The sequence below is a fragment of the Saccopteryx bilineata genome, chromosome 2 (genome assembly GCF_036850765.1).
Source record: "Saccopteryx bilineata isolate mSacBil1 chromosome 2, mSacBil1_pri_phased_curated, whole genome shotgun sequence".
Taxonomy (NCBI): Eukaryota; Metazoa; Chordata; class Mammalia; order Chiroptera; family Emballonuridae; genus Saccopteryx; species Saccopteryx bilineata.
Window position 1 is genome coordinate 220,215,020 of NC_089491.1, and position 13,872 is coordinate 220,228,891.

At 49.1% G+C, this 13,872-nt stretch overlaps 1 protein-coding gene across 1 annotated transcript in view; it reads left to right on the forward strand.

Annotated features, from left to right (window-relative positions):
* Positions 1 to 13,872, forward strand: part of TSPEAR (thrombospondin type laminin G domain and EAR repeats) — a 53,532-nt gene that overhangs the window by 18,312 nt on the left and 21,348 nt on the right. The window contains exons 3-8 of the mRNA XM_066259212.1: positions 1,885 to 1,975; positions 2,770 to 2,923; positions 3,573 to 3,704; positions 4,450 to 4,676; positions 7,990 to 8,176; positions 9,323 to 9,552. Of these exons, the coding sequence (XP_066115309.1) occupies positions 1,885 to 1,975; positions 2,770 to 2,923; positions 3,573 to 3,704; positions 4,450 to 4,676; positions 7,990 to 8,176; positions 9,323 to 9,552 (1,021 nt within the window). The remainder of the gene's footprint in view (positions 1 to 1,884; positions 1,976 to 2,769; positions 2,924 to 3,572; positions 3,705 to 4,449; positions 4,677 to 7,989; positions 8,177 to 9,322; positions 9,553 to 13,872) is intronic.

Below are 13,872 nucleotides of genomic sequence, written 5' to 3' on the forward strand. Positions count from 1 at the left end.
CTGAGTGGGGCAGGAGATTTTTAAATCATAAGTGGTCCAGTTTATTTTAAATCTATCATTATGCCAAATATTACTTCCAAAGGTAGAATCTTACTCTACTTTGTTATTATGAAACTTATTCCATAGTAAAAGGAATCCATAATGTTTATAGATTTTGTTTAAACACGTCTTACTTACCATCCCTCTCCCACCACACCCTCAAATCCATTAGGGTCTTTACTGGGCTGTCACGAACCAGCACAACTAGTATTTCCAGGTCCTGAGTGGGAATGATGTGAAATCAAGAAAATAGACTTAAAGAATTAAAAAGAATGGGTTCAGGAGGGCTCTGCAAAGCTGATGGCTGAAACAGAGAGGCCTCGCAAGCCACTTCTTCCTTTATTTATAGGGCTAAGAGGGACATTAGCAAATCAATGATTATGTTTCCAGGGCAACCCAAGAATTTTACCAAGTGCAGAAAACCCCCACCATACATTAACATCCTAACTTTACACAAAGAAGAAACTTGTCTCCAGTCTTTCCGGGGAACATGGGGACAGGACGATTATGAGCATCACAGCTAACATGGAGGTGTGGGGAAAGGCTTAGCCTTTTGCAATTTAATCAGGCAAGAGAAGTAGGGGGTTGGGCAGACTGTTAGCTTACAGTCAGTTCCCCACACCTCTGTCCCCAAAAACCTAAAGACCAAAAATCTTGTTGGCTTTTCAGTCCCTGACACTGGGCAATGACTGCTCAGGTGCTAAGAGCCAGCAGTGGGACAGGTCTGTGAGGGAGGGTGTAGAAGGCCAAGCCAGGAGCAGGAGAACCGGCGCCGGAGCAACAGTGGCTAAGGATGAATTCAGGCCCTGGGCTTCCCAGGCCCTGTGGGCAACATGGCAGGCACATGTCAGAACTCAAGAGACCTGGGAACTACAGACATTGGGCGTTCTGAGACAGTGGCCAGAAGCTGATCTTGCCATGGCCAACTGCAGCCAGATGGCAAAGACTGAAAGGAGAAGCTGCTTTTGCAAGAGGATGTGGTCTTGTGGCCCAGGAGACACTGAGCTGTGAGCAGAAAGCAAGTGCCTAGCTTTTCTGCCCCAGGAGCTCCAGCCACCCCATCCTCTCCAACAGGGTGCACCCCTTCTCACCTCTCCCCGGAGTTTGACCCCACATGCACATCAAGACTCAGCTCCAGCCACATTTTCCAACAACCTCAAGTCACCAGGGAGGGAACCTCCTTCTTCCCCAACACCACCTATCTTTCTGGGGCAAAGTGGATGGTGACTGGGCTGGGTGCTCCATGCTGGTAGAAGCTACTAGAGATTCCCATGAAACGGGAGGAGCAACTGAACACCTTGGTAGCACATGCTTTTGCAGAAGACCCTTGGGGCAAAGGATGCCCCTCAAATTCAAGTACCCTAGGACCTGGGAAGGGGAACTTGTTTAGAAACAGTACCTTTGCAGGTATGACCCAGTTAAGTTGAGGTCACACTGGAGAGGCTGGGTCCTGACCCAGTGAACAGTGCCCTTCTAAGAAGAGGCTCAGAGGAGAAGCCATGTGATGATGGGGGTAGAGAATGGAGTGATGCAGCCACAAGCCAGGGAGTGCCAGGAGCCCCCAGAAGCCCTTAGGAGCCCAAGGAGCAGAAAGAGGCAGGGAGCCTCCCCTAGAGCCTTCAGCAGGAGTATGGTCTTTGTCAACACCTCTGTTTTGCACTTCTGGCCCCCAGAACCGTGAGGGAATGAATGTCTGTGGTCTAAGCCACCCAGCCTGTAGTACTATGTCACAGCTGCCCCTGGACACTGACATGTCCAGATGTGGCACTGCCCTGTCCTTTTCTACACAAATGGCTTATACTGCTGCTCTCCCATGGCCCTGAAACCATCACCCACTGTTTTCAGAACAGCTGATGTGTCCTTCCCAGCCACCCTATCAGTGCAGGGAGCCCAGTTCTTTGTCGGCAGCCGGAGGAGGACCAAAGGCCTGTTCACAGTAAGTATAGAGGGACTTCCTTCCTGCCTTTCCCCACACCGTGTTCACAAAGGGGCTGTCACCATAGGTCTACTGTCCCAATGCTCTGGCTTGACAGATTGTCATGTGTGTCAGATGGGAATAAGTAACACGAGGCTAGAGAAGTCCCACCTACGTCAGCCACATCCACCATAGGGCCTCTGCACTCACTGTTCCTTTCTCCTGGCACACATGTCCCCATTACTGCCATGGATCACACCCTACTCCCTCAGGGCCCTGCCCCATGTCCTCTTACCATGGAGGCCTTTCCCACCACTCAGAGATGACCCTGCACCCAACCCTTCCTAACCTCTCCCCTGGTTGACTCTTCATTGTAGCCCTAACCACCCATAGACCAGCTGTGTGTGTTTGCTCATTGTCTCTCCCTTAGAATGGTAGTGGGCACCTTTTTCCATGAGGGCTGAGGCTTTTGTTCCCTGTGTGTCTGATGTCTAGAACCATGCCTGATGCGTAGCAGGTGCTCTGTGACTATTTACTGATGGCATGCTTGGATGGATGGATGGATGGATCCATGGATGGATGGACGGATGGATGATAAGCAATGTTGGCCAGTCACTCTAGGTTAGTACACAGGGAAAAATATCCCATAGTGGTTTAGTGACCTTAAGAGGGTGTACAGTTCTCCAAGGATGCTCCCAACCCCCCCCCCATACCCAATATGCAGATTCTTCTCTCTTAGCTCTAGAGATGGTGAGGCCCCCTCTGCATTTCCACCCATCCCCCATGTTCTGAACACACTGTCCCTCTCTCTGCAGGGCCTGGTAAGGCAGCTGGTCCTGCTGCCCGGCTCAGATGCCACTCCAAGTCTGTGTCCCTGCAGGAACGCTGAGATTGTGTTGTCCATCCCCTCTATCCTGCAAGGTCTCACAGGGAAGCCAGAAGACAATGAGGTGCTAAAATATCCCTATGGTTAGTAAGCCAAAGCAATCTGTTCCCATGTGTGAGGTCTTCCTCTCCAGCCTCCAACTTCTACCTGCTGCCTGTTTTGCCCCAGAGCAGTGTTTGAGGCCTTTTCTCCCCACACCTCCCCATTAGACATCCAAACTGAAGCACCTGACCCAGTGGGGACCCCATCTTTGCAAGGTACATTTCTTGTAATTTAACCTAACCACCCTACTCAGGGGCTCCTCAGCTTTGCTTTTGTAGTTTGATTTTGTACTTTCCCACTGTAAAAGTACAATGTTCACTGTTACTTAAACATAGCCCTTACCAAGGAGAATACAGCACCCTCTCTCCCATCTTATCCTCCATCACTTGGTGAGGTGAAGAGAAAGCCCAACTCTCTCCCCAGCTTCACAAGTCAGGAGAATGCCCCCTGACATTGAGCAGGGTGACATTGATATCCAGTCCTGGAACTGTGTATTCAAGTCCCTGAGCAAGAGGCCTCTGGGGCATCTTCCTCAGGTGATATGGGCTGCTGTGGGCTCTCCTCTGCCTCCTGAGACTTGTTGAAGACCCCTGAGTGGGTCCTCAAAGACCATCTTCAAACACAAAGGTAGGACCGCTTCTTCCAGGGAACACATTTCCTCTGAACACTCATCCTCCCTGTCTCCCCCAGAAACCGACATGAAGGTGACACTGGGATCCCGGCCTCCATGCACCAAGGTCGAAGATGCCCAGTTCTGGTTTGACGCTGGGAAGAAGGGGCTGTACCTGTGCGTGGGCAGTGAGTGGGTCTCTGTGCTAGCAGGTGAGGTGGCTAGGGAGGCTGAGGCTCTAGGGGCTCTGGGGACTTAGAGGCTCTGCTCAGAGGCAGCGTTACCTAAGACAGGAAGCACCTCCACTCAGAGCAGCAGCCTCCCGTATGTAATCTGGAACCACACACCCTCCTGGGTACCACACATGGGCTGGCAGGGCTTGTCTCCCCTTGTCCCTGTCAAGGGAAGAGCATAGGGCTCTCTCTGGGGGGTCGGCCTCCCTTGTGGGGGCCCTGCCCATTCTCCTCACACCCTGTCTCCTCACACCCTGTCACATAGATTCAATGTGATGATGCCAGGGACCCAAGGGCATTATTGCTGCAAGCGCTGTGGCTGTCTATTCCCATCGGGAGAAGGGTGAGTGAGGTAGCCCTGGGTGTCTGCAGCAAAAGGAAACCAGCTCTAGCTGGGTTACTCGCGATCCTGACTCACCCTTTAGTTCACGTTAGGGCACAGCCCTTTGTAGCAGCAGTGAGTGTGGGAAATGTCTCATAAGGATCCAACACATTGATTACACCTAATGAGTACCACTGGGGTCTCAATAGACCCTGAAACACATGCAGGCTGAGCAGGCTGCTTGACAGGGCTCTGGGTGAACAGACACTCCAAGCTAATTGCCCTTGGCCCATGCTAATGCCCTAGGGTCACAGCTCAGGGTGCAGGGTTGTGCTCTCAAGACGGTGACTCTGGCTTCCATTCTGGGAAGCGCTAACCAGGTCTTGATGTCTCTCTTACAAGCCAAAGAGAAACTAGACTACGTGGAGGAGCACCAGAGCCTGTTCACGAACTCAGAGACACTGGGCATTGAGGTCTTTGTCATCCCCGAGGCCGGGCTCTTCATAGCAACCGCCAATCGGAAGGCCACATCCGCCATCTACAAATGGACTGACGGGAAATTTGCCTCGTACCAAAACATTCGCACGCACCAAGCACAGTCCTGGAGACATTTCACCATCGGGAAAAAGGCAAGTCTGCATTTGTGACTTCCTCAGTCCTTTTTTTTATATATATTTTTATTAATTTTAATGCAGTGACATTGATAAATCAGGGTACATATGTTTAGAGAAAATATCTCCAGATTATTTTGATATTTGATTATGTTGCATACCCCTCACCCAAAGTCAAATTGTCTTCTGTCACCTTCTATCTGGTTTTCTTTGTGCCCCTACCCTCCCCCCACCCCCTCTCTCTTCTTCCTCGCCCCTTCCCCATCCCCCCCCATTACCATCACATTCTTGTCCATGTTTCTGAGTCTCATTTTTATGTCCTATCTATGTATGGATTCATATAGTTCTTAGTTTTTCTGATTTACTTATACTCTGTATAATGTTATTAAGGTCCATCCATGTTATTGTAAATGATCCGATGTCATCATTTCTTATGGCTGAGTAGTATTCCATAGTATATATGTACCAAAGCTTTTTAATCCACTCGTCCTCTGACGGACACTTGGGCTGTTTCCAGATCTTCGCTATTGTGAACAATGCTGCCATAAACATGGAGGTGTATTTCTCCTTTTGAAACAGTTCTATGGTGTTCTTAGGGTATATTCCTAAAAGTGGGATAGCTGGGTCAAAAGGCAGTTCAATTTTTAATTTTTTGTGGAATCTCCATACTGTTTTCCACAGAGGCTGCACCAATCTGCATTCCCACCAGCAGTGCAGGAGGGTTCCCTTTTCTCCACATCCTCGCCAGCACTTATTCTGTGTTGTTTTGTTGATGAGCACCATTCTGACTGGTGTGAGGCGAAATCTCATTGTGGTTTTAATTTTCATTTCTCTAGTGATTAGTGATGTTGAGCATTTTTTCATATGCCTATTGGCCATCTGTATGTCCTCTTTGGAGAAGTGTCTATTCATTTCTTTTGCCCATTTTTTGATTAGATTGTTTGTCTTCCTGGTGTTGAGATTTACAAGTTCTTTATAAATTTTGGTTATTAACCCCTTATCAGACATATTATCCAATATGTTTTCCCATTGTGCAGTTTGTCTTTTTATTCTGTTCTTATTCTCTTTAGCTGTGCAAAAGCTTTTTAGTTTGATATAGTCCCATTTATTTATCCTGTCTTTTATTTCACTTGCCCATGGAGATAAATCAACAAATTTATTGCTGCGAGAGATGTTGGAGAACGTACTGCCTATGTTTTCTTCTAAGATGCTTATGGTTTCATGGCTTACATTTAAGTCTTTTACCCATTTTGAGTTTATTTTTGTGAATTGTGTAAGTTGGTGGTCTAGTTTCATTTTTTTTGCTATTTCAAAAAATTCAAGAGGAAGGAAGACTTCCAAGCTCCTTTTATGAGGTGAGCATAATTCTGATTTCAAAACCAGGCAAAGACAACACAAAGAAAGAAAATTATAGGCCAATATCTCTGCTAAATATAGATGCTAAAATCCTCAACAAAATATTAGCAAACTGGATCCAACAATATATGGAAAAAATCATACACCATGATCAAGTGGGATTTCTCAGTCCTTTTTAAGTGGGAAAAACCCACAGAGTCCAAAAGTGGGGCTCCTTACATAGTTTCTACAAGAAAGCATGTTTCCTGATATAACAAACAACATACTGAATAGTTTAAAATTTTTAAAGTTCTCTTTAAAATTTGAAATAAGTCAAGGGTACTTGCTGTCACTATTTGTATTCAACATTATACTCTAGTCCTAACCAGTTGAGAAATACAAGAAAAAGAAATAGAAGTCATAAAGATTGGAAAAGAATAAGCAAAACAATCCTTATTCATGAATGTTCTGATAATCTATGTCCCTCAAGGGGACATGCAGATTATTCAAGTTAAGAAAATTTAACAAAGTTGCTATATACAAAATCAATATGTATATTGACAATTTTGTTTCTATACACCAATTCAATTGCAAAGAAAATAAAAAATAAACATAACAATATATTCAAGACATGAAATAAATTACATAACTGTAAAAAAAAAAAGAAAGCATGTTTCTTGTGGTTCTGAAGCCTTTGTCAGATTTTAAAGGCTTTCACAGACACTTAGCTACGTCTGTGACCTTGAAAAAGTCTGTTCGGCTTCTGACACAAATGGAGGAAAGGTCATTTCTAAGATGCCAACCAGGTCTACAAAGACCCATCACTACTGATTTAAACGCTTGTTGAGGTCATCTGACTTAGACCATCAACAATGCAGAAATCATTTCAGAACAGCAGGAGATCTACCTGCCCTATCCTGACTTTTCTCCACAAATACTAAGGACACGTGATGTTCAAACGGAGAAACGGAGAAGAGCAGGCTCCAGGAGTCCTGGAGTCTGAGACCCTCGCAGGGAGCCCCTCTTTCCAGCCAGGGCTGCACTAAGCAGAGGGCCTGCGAGTGGTGGCCCAAGAGGGCCATCCCTCCCTCATCATGATGAGATCCCCCCCCAGCTCCTTCTATGTCCTCACTTCAAAACTGCAGTATTCTGGGGACACCTTCCCATTTTTGTCCTCAAATCATTCACTCACCTACACACATGTGCAGGGTACAGCCCTGCCCACACCTCAACCCACCCACTGAGGGCAGAACAGTGAGCACACAGACAAACCCTGCCCTCCTGTCACTGGCCGCCCGCCAGAGTTCCTGTGCCAGGTCCAACATGGTGAATGAATGACCTGCTCTCTGTGTTATGTGGTTGATGATGTTTCACAGGGGCTTATGTTTTCATTATTAAAAAAGCAACCAAACAAACAAACAAGCAAACAAAAAAGCAATAGCTTTACAGCGAAGAAAATTTGGGACATTCAGAAAAACAAGGGGGAAATTTCCTGTCCAGTTGCCTAAGCAGATGCAGGATTTACTAGGATCACGTTCTTGCTTCCGGTCCTGGGGCACATGTCCGACACACTGAGCTATCGGCTCCTGTTGTAACCACACATGAGAACAACTGTGCCCGCTGGTCCCACCACACATAAGAGGTTTCTGAGCCTTACTCGGCTGAGTGGCAGACACATGCTTACTTTGGGAGAGAGTAGGGCATTAAGCCTTTTCTTACTGAAAGACCATTTTTGTGCACGAAGTTTTGCCTGGGTTTGGGAGATGGAAATGGCAGTAGGGGACTGGCAAACATGGACATGTGTAATGGTTTTAAATTTAATGAACAAACTTGGAGATGATGCAGGCTCCCAGGCTACTGAAGCCATCAGTAACAGAGGGGTGGGCACAGCCTCTGTCTCAGCATCGTCTAGAGAGAGATGCTGGTATACAGAACACTTTCTCACCAGACTCTAGCTGTGACATGAGAACCGAGGGTCCTGGGTCCTCTCTTGCAGATCTTCCTGGCTGTGGCCAACTTCGACCCAAACGAAAAGGGCCAGGAGTTCTCCGTCATTTATAAATGGAGCCAGAGGAAGCTGCGATTCACGCCCTACCAGAGGGTGGCTACCCACAGTGCCCGGGACTGGGAGGCCTTCGAGGTGGCTGGGGAGCACTTCCTGGCTGTGGCCAACCACAGGGAAGGTAGGAGCTATGACCTTCAACCTGGGAGGGAACCATCAGGGGGCAGGCCTGATTCATCTGCCAGGCTAATTTTCATTTCATATCATAAAAATGATAACTGATCACACCAGCCTGATTCCTGGGCTCGGCCATCTGATGGTGGCCTCAAAGTGTGAACACACCTAAGCACCTTCACACCTGTCCAGGAAGGGAGACAGGTGGTCTGTACTTGCCCTCAGGAGAGTCACCACAGAAATGAGAGCCACCTGCCTGTGCAGACTGCCTCATTTGAAACTAACTAACCAAGTAACTAACTCACCAACCAACTCACCTCTCCTTAGGAGGATCTGGCTGACGTTGGTAGAAGGGGAGTTCTCTGACCAGCCGGCCCAGGGTCAGGCAGGGGTATGTTGGCATGGACAGGCTGAGGTGTCGCTGAAAGAATGTGGACCTTGTTTCCAAGAACAAGTCATCCATCTGCACTCAGAATCTGTGATATGTGGGTGTGGTGGGGAGACAAACCTTGTTTCTGGGCACTGACTGCCCTGAGTGACCTTGGGGAGCCCTTCCCTATCCTGTGACTCAAGGAAGGGACTGAATCCAAGATGGCAGCTGGACCTATAGGGTGGTCTTAGCTCAGGCTTCTACCTGAGCATAACACCTGCTGGGAAGCTCTGTGGAGAGCCTGAAGAGAATCCCCCACCACCTGCTGATGGGCAGAGTTCTCTGTGGAAGTGAGTGTTCCAGGAGAGGCTGCCTGGAGGGGCTCCGGGGAGCACAATGCCTGACCCATGGAAGAGAGTGGGAGCCAAGGGAACACAGTGTGACAAGTGAGGCTGGGGAGAAGAACTGGGGGGTCCATCTCCAAGACACAGGAAAGCCACGGTGAGGCTCAGGAACCATCGAAAGAGGGAGCCCACTAGTGTTTTCACCCGGGCAGAGGCAGGAGGTGTGGTCATGTGAAGGGCATCATCACTGGGTAGTGAGAGGGTGCAGGAGGGTGTGGGGTGAAGAGGGCCATGTCCAGAGTGGCCCCAGGCCTGGCTGGACTGAACAAGCTGCAGGGGCCCTGGGGTAGGGTCCATAGTGGTCCAGGGTTCTGCCAAGGCTTCTGTGAGGCCACAGAATTATGTCTCCCATCCCTCAATGCAGCGGTTTGGCTTCTAGGTGACAACCACAATATTGACAGCGTTATTTACAAGTGGAACCCAAGGACGCGCCTGTTTGAAGCTAACCAGACCATTGCCACCTCTGGCGCCTACGACTGGGAGTTCTTCACTGTGGGGCCATACTCGTTCTTGGTGGTAGCCAACGCCTTCAATGGGACATCCACAAAGGTGCACTCCCACCTGTATGTCTGGCTAGTTGGCTCCTTCCAGCTCTTCCAGTCTTTCCTGGTAAGGAACCACACGTGTGCCCCATGTCCCCCACTGCACCTGGATCCCACACCAGTGCCTCTTGATTCAGAATCAGGGGACCCCAGTCGGAACCAGCGTCCAGGTCTGGACCTTCACCCTTGAGCCTCAAGCCCCATATAAGACTCAGGCACACAGTAGCCTTCGTTACTCCCCCAAAGAGCCTGGGGAGGCCTGACATGAGAGGGGAGGCAAGGGGTGTGCTGGCTCTGCCACTCCTCTGCCACGGAGTTGTCCTGGGCTGTGCCCAGTGTTCAGGCTGGCCTCCTGGCCCCTGGGCAGCCCCTGCTGTCTGACCCACCTCTGGGTGGGTGTCAGGCTCCTGCCCTGGGACAGCCAAGCAGCTGACCTCTGACCTGGCCACATTTGGAGGGTGGGGACAGTATTCTCCACTTTCAGACCTTGAGTGTCCCTTAGCTGGTTCCAGTTGCCATGGGCTGGCTGGCAGGACCTCTGAGTCAAGGCTGCAGAAGTATTTATTAGGGTGGGAAGGCACTGGACACCCTCGTGAGCGGTGTGTCCCAGGTTACTGTGATGAAGACCATGGCAGGAGCGCAGCTGCTGGGAGGGATGTGCGTGTGCTCATTGTGGGCTCTGGGCAGGGGCTGGCTGCCGCCATTCTCCTAATGGAGCTATGGGGATTTCTTCTCTGTGTATTGAAATTGTGACGGAGAGGCCAGAACTGCCAACAGGGTACTCCCTCCTCCTTGGATCCTTCCAGAACATCCCTTTGCTCACTTATCTGTCCCGTCATTTACCAGCAGAAATGCTTTGAGGATACATGTGACTGCCTGATGTGCCTTGTCCCAGGGAGGCCTGACACTGGGCAATGCCTGGAGGCCAGCAGTCATGGAGCAGAGGAGGGGGCAGTGCTGGGAATGCCGCGTCACCTTCCTGTGGGGTCTCCAGGGAATGAGAATGGAAGCCCATTTGCTAAGCATCCCAGCATTTAGAAAGATGTCGCTCAGAAAGGCTGGTGGCTGGAGTAATTGAGAGCAATCTAGAACATTCCACCTGCACCATCTCACATAGATGAGCTTGGAGGCAGCACATAGGTGGAGGTGGCATGCTTGTTTTCCAACAAAAGGAGAAGATGAAGGCAAGGAGTCAGAAGTCCTGATATACCTCCCCCACCCTCGGTGGGCAGTGAGCTCCATGTCGAGAGGTTAACCTACTTCCCACTCCATCCTCACAACTGCCTGTGAGCTAACTTCTGCCACTAATCCCCTTTCACGCATGGGAAACTGAGGCACAGAGGTTATAGGACTTGCTCCTGACAGAGCTGGTACTGAGACCCAGGCAGTGTGGTACCATTGATTAGACGTCACTGGACAGGGTCTTTCTCGAACACAAGCTCCTTACATGTTGTCTGTCATTGCTGTGGTACCTAACGGATGCAAGGACTGCAGAAACAGAATGGACATCCGGGGTTAGGGAAGGATGAGCTTGGGTGTGTGCGCACTGAGCTGAAGGTATTCAGCAGTGGGCTGGCGTGAGGTCTGCCCATGGGATGATGGGTCTCTGACTTGGAACCAGAGCCCAAGACTGTGAGGTTGGAGATGCAAAAGCATCTGGATCTGGGGTGTAAAACAGGTTCCCAAGGACACATGGACTATAGCAGGGGTGGAATGAGAATGTGGCCTTGAGCAGCAAGGAAGGGGCCATGCGGAGGCCTGGGCAGGAGTCGGGCGGACAGGCTGAAGGAGTGCATGTGGAAACTCTGTGGGCTCTAGATCAATTGCATGTGTTACCATGGCCACATGGGTGCCTGGAAAGCCAGCAGAATGGTGAGAGGAGGGGAGGTGATAGTGAGACTACTGTATGTGCCCCAACTGGGATCCACCCAGTAACCTCAATCTGGCACCTATGTTCAAATCAACCAAGCTATTTTTAGCACCTGAGGCTGATGCTCCGATGAGCTATGCTCAGTGCTCAGGGCCAATGCTCAAATCAATTGAGCCACTGGGGGAGAAGAGGGTATGGGGGGAGCATACCCCACAGTGAGCATGCCCAGCCTGAGGAGGGGTTTAGGGTGCTCGTGCAACTCGAAACACCGAGAGCTTCAGGGAGATAAGCCAGAATCTAGACGGGATTTGAATCATACCGAAGAAGGGATGATCATAGGAACTGAAGACCTTGTACTGAAAAAAGACTCAGGTGATTGTTTCCAAGTCTCCCACGGATGAGCTGGGGCAGGGAGCAGAGCTCTGTGATCCTGAGAGGGGTCCAGCAGCCTGGCACAGAAGGTACAGCACATGGCTTCTGGTCCACCAAGCCAGGTCCTTGGCAGGGCCATCAGATCATGCATGTGATGTGAGGAGGGTACCTGCAGGGGGTCGGGGAGTACGTTTTGGAGATTATCACGCTACTGCTGTGATCCTACATCGCCTACATTTGAACAAGAAGGTACAATACAACAAAAGTCCAGTTTAGGAAAGTCTGCATTATAGCACTTTACCAAGGGCCACAACTGGAAGCCTCAAGTCCCCAGAGCTAAACCGACCAGTGACAAATCCAGCCACTGCCATCCTCACCACTAAATAGACTCAGACAACCAACAGACTCCAGATGTTAAACAGGAAACCTGAAACATGGAAGCTAAAATGCACATGTATGCCCACACTGGGGGAGACTGAGCTAGCTCTAAAAAACAGAAGAGGATTTTTAAAAATTATAATTGTCTTCAGAAGTGTTTGAGAAGCCTTGGCCAGTTGGCTCTGTGGATAGAGTGTTGGGTTGGCATATGGACATCCAAGGTTCAATTCTTGGTCAGAACACACAGGAGAGGTGGCCATCTGCTTCTCTCACCCATCTTCTCCCCCAGTGGCTCAATTGATTTGAGCATTGGCCCTGAGCACTGAGCATAGCTCATTGGAGCATCAGCCTCAGGTGCTAAAAATAGCTTGGTTGATTTGAACATAGGTGCCAGATTGAGGTTACTGGGTGGATCCCAGTTGGGGCACATACAGTAGTCTCACTATCACCTCCCCTCCTCTCACTTAAAAAAAGAAGTGCTTCTGAAGATATTCCATTTAGGAAGTGAATATGGAATGCCATTAATAAGATAGAATTCTTGGATATATAAAAATATAGTCGTTGGCATGACAAGAGGACACTCATCAACGTGACTGGATAATAAAGGTAAGGAAATCTTCCAGAATGTAGAATAAAAAAAAAAAAGATAGAATCAATCAGGAACTTGAAAGCCAGCTAACTGGAGTTCTAGTAAGAATGAAGCAGGAAAGGGAGCAATGGAATTATCAAAGAAAAGCTCTAAGAGTATCTCTCAGACCTGGGAATGTGTCCCTTCATTCTGAGAGGGCGCTGAGACTGAGGGCATGAGAGCCACACAAAACTCATTGTGAAGAAACCTGTGGATGTTGATGACAAGGGAAGGTCTGCTCTCACTCCACAGCCGGTGCTCCCTTCTGCTCAACACCATTGGCTGGAACTGATCACATGACCCAGCCTAGCTTCATGAGGTGCTGAGAAACGTGGAGGAGCACTCAGAAGTTAGTGTCCTTGTGCACCCATTAACATGGAAGTCAACTCGACAAAGGAAATCATAATCAGAGGTGGTGGCTCAAACCAGTGATGTTGGTAATTCCGGAATGAGAACTGGTGTCCATTCTAGTGAGTGTCAGACCAGATGACACAGTGGGAGGCTCCAGGAGGGAGGACTGTGGGAAGAGAGGAGGACCCCGTGGACAACATGGGCTGCACAACTTGAAGACATGATGGCAGCACAGACTGCAAACGGAAAAACATGTGGGTGGAAACCGCAGGAGAGCATCAGAGATGCGATGTGCTTAGGGGCACTGGCTTCATGGAACAGGAGAGAACTGGCTCCCAGGGAGAGGAAGGACCAACGAGGAGGCTGCAGACAGGATTATGTGCAGAAACAGTGATACTTTTCCCTCAAAAAGGGAAAGAAGAGGGAAGGAGGAAGGGAGGGATTTAAGAAAAAGCAATAAGGAAGTTTTTGAAAAGCAACTACATGCAGCATGCATGGTCCACATATGAAGCAAACCCCATGTGGTGTGATTGTAACACAAAGGAGAGTGTTTGACCCACATGTGGCAACTGTCCCCAGAGGTGGACACTCTGGGTTGCCACTGTCACTAGAGGTCATCCACCATTGAAGTGATCACAACTGCACCCTTGGCTCTAGACTATGTAAATACCAGCAGTGTCACCTCAATTTTAGAATCATTAGTGGACGAAGCCTGGGGTTTGGTATGGGGTCTCACATTAATTGTATATGTAGAGGGTCAACTCAGGCAGCTTCAAAAGAGCCGGGCA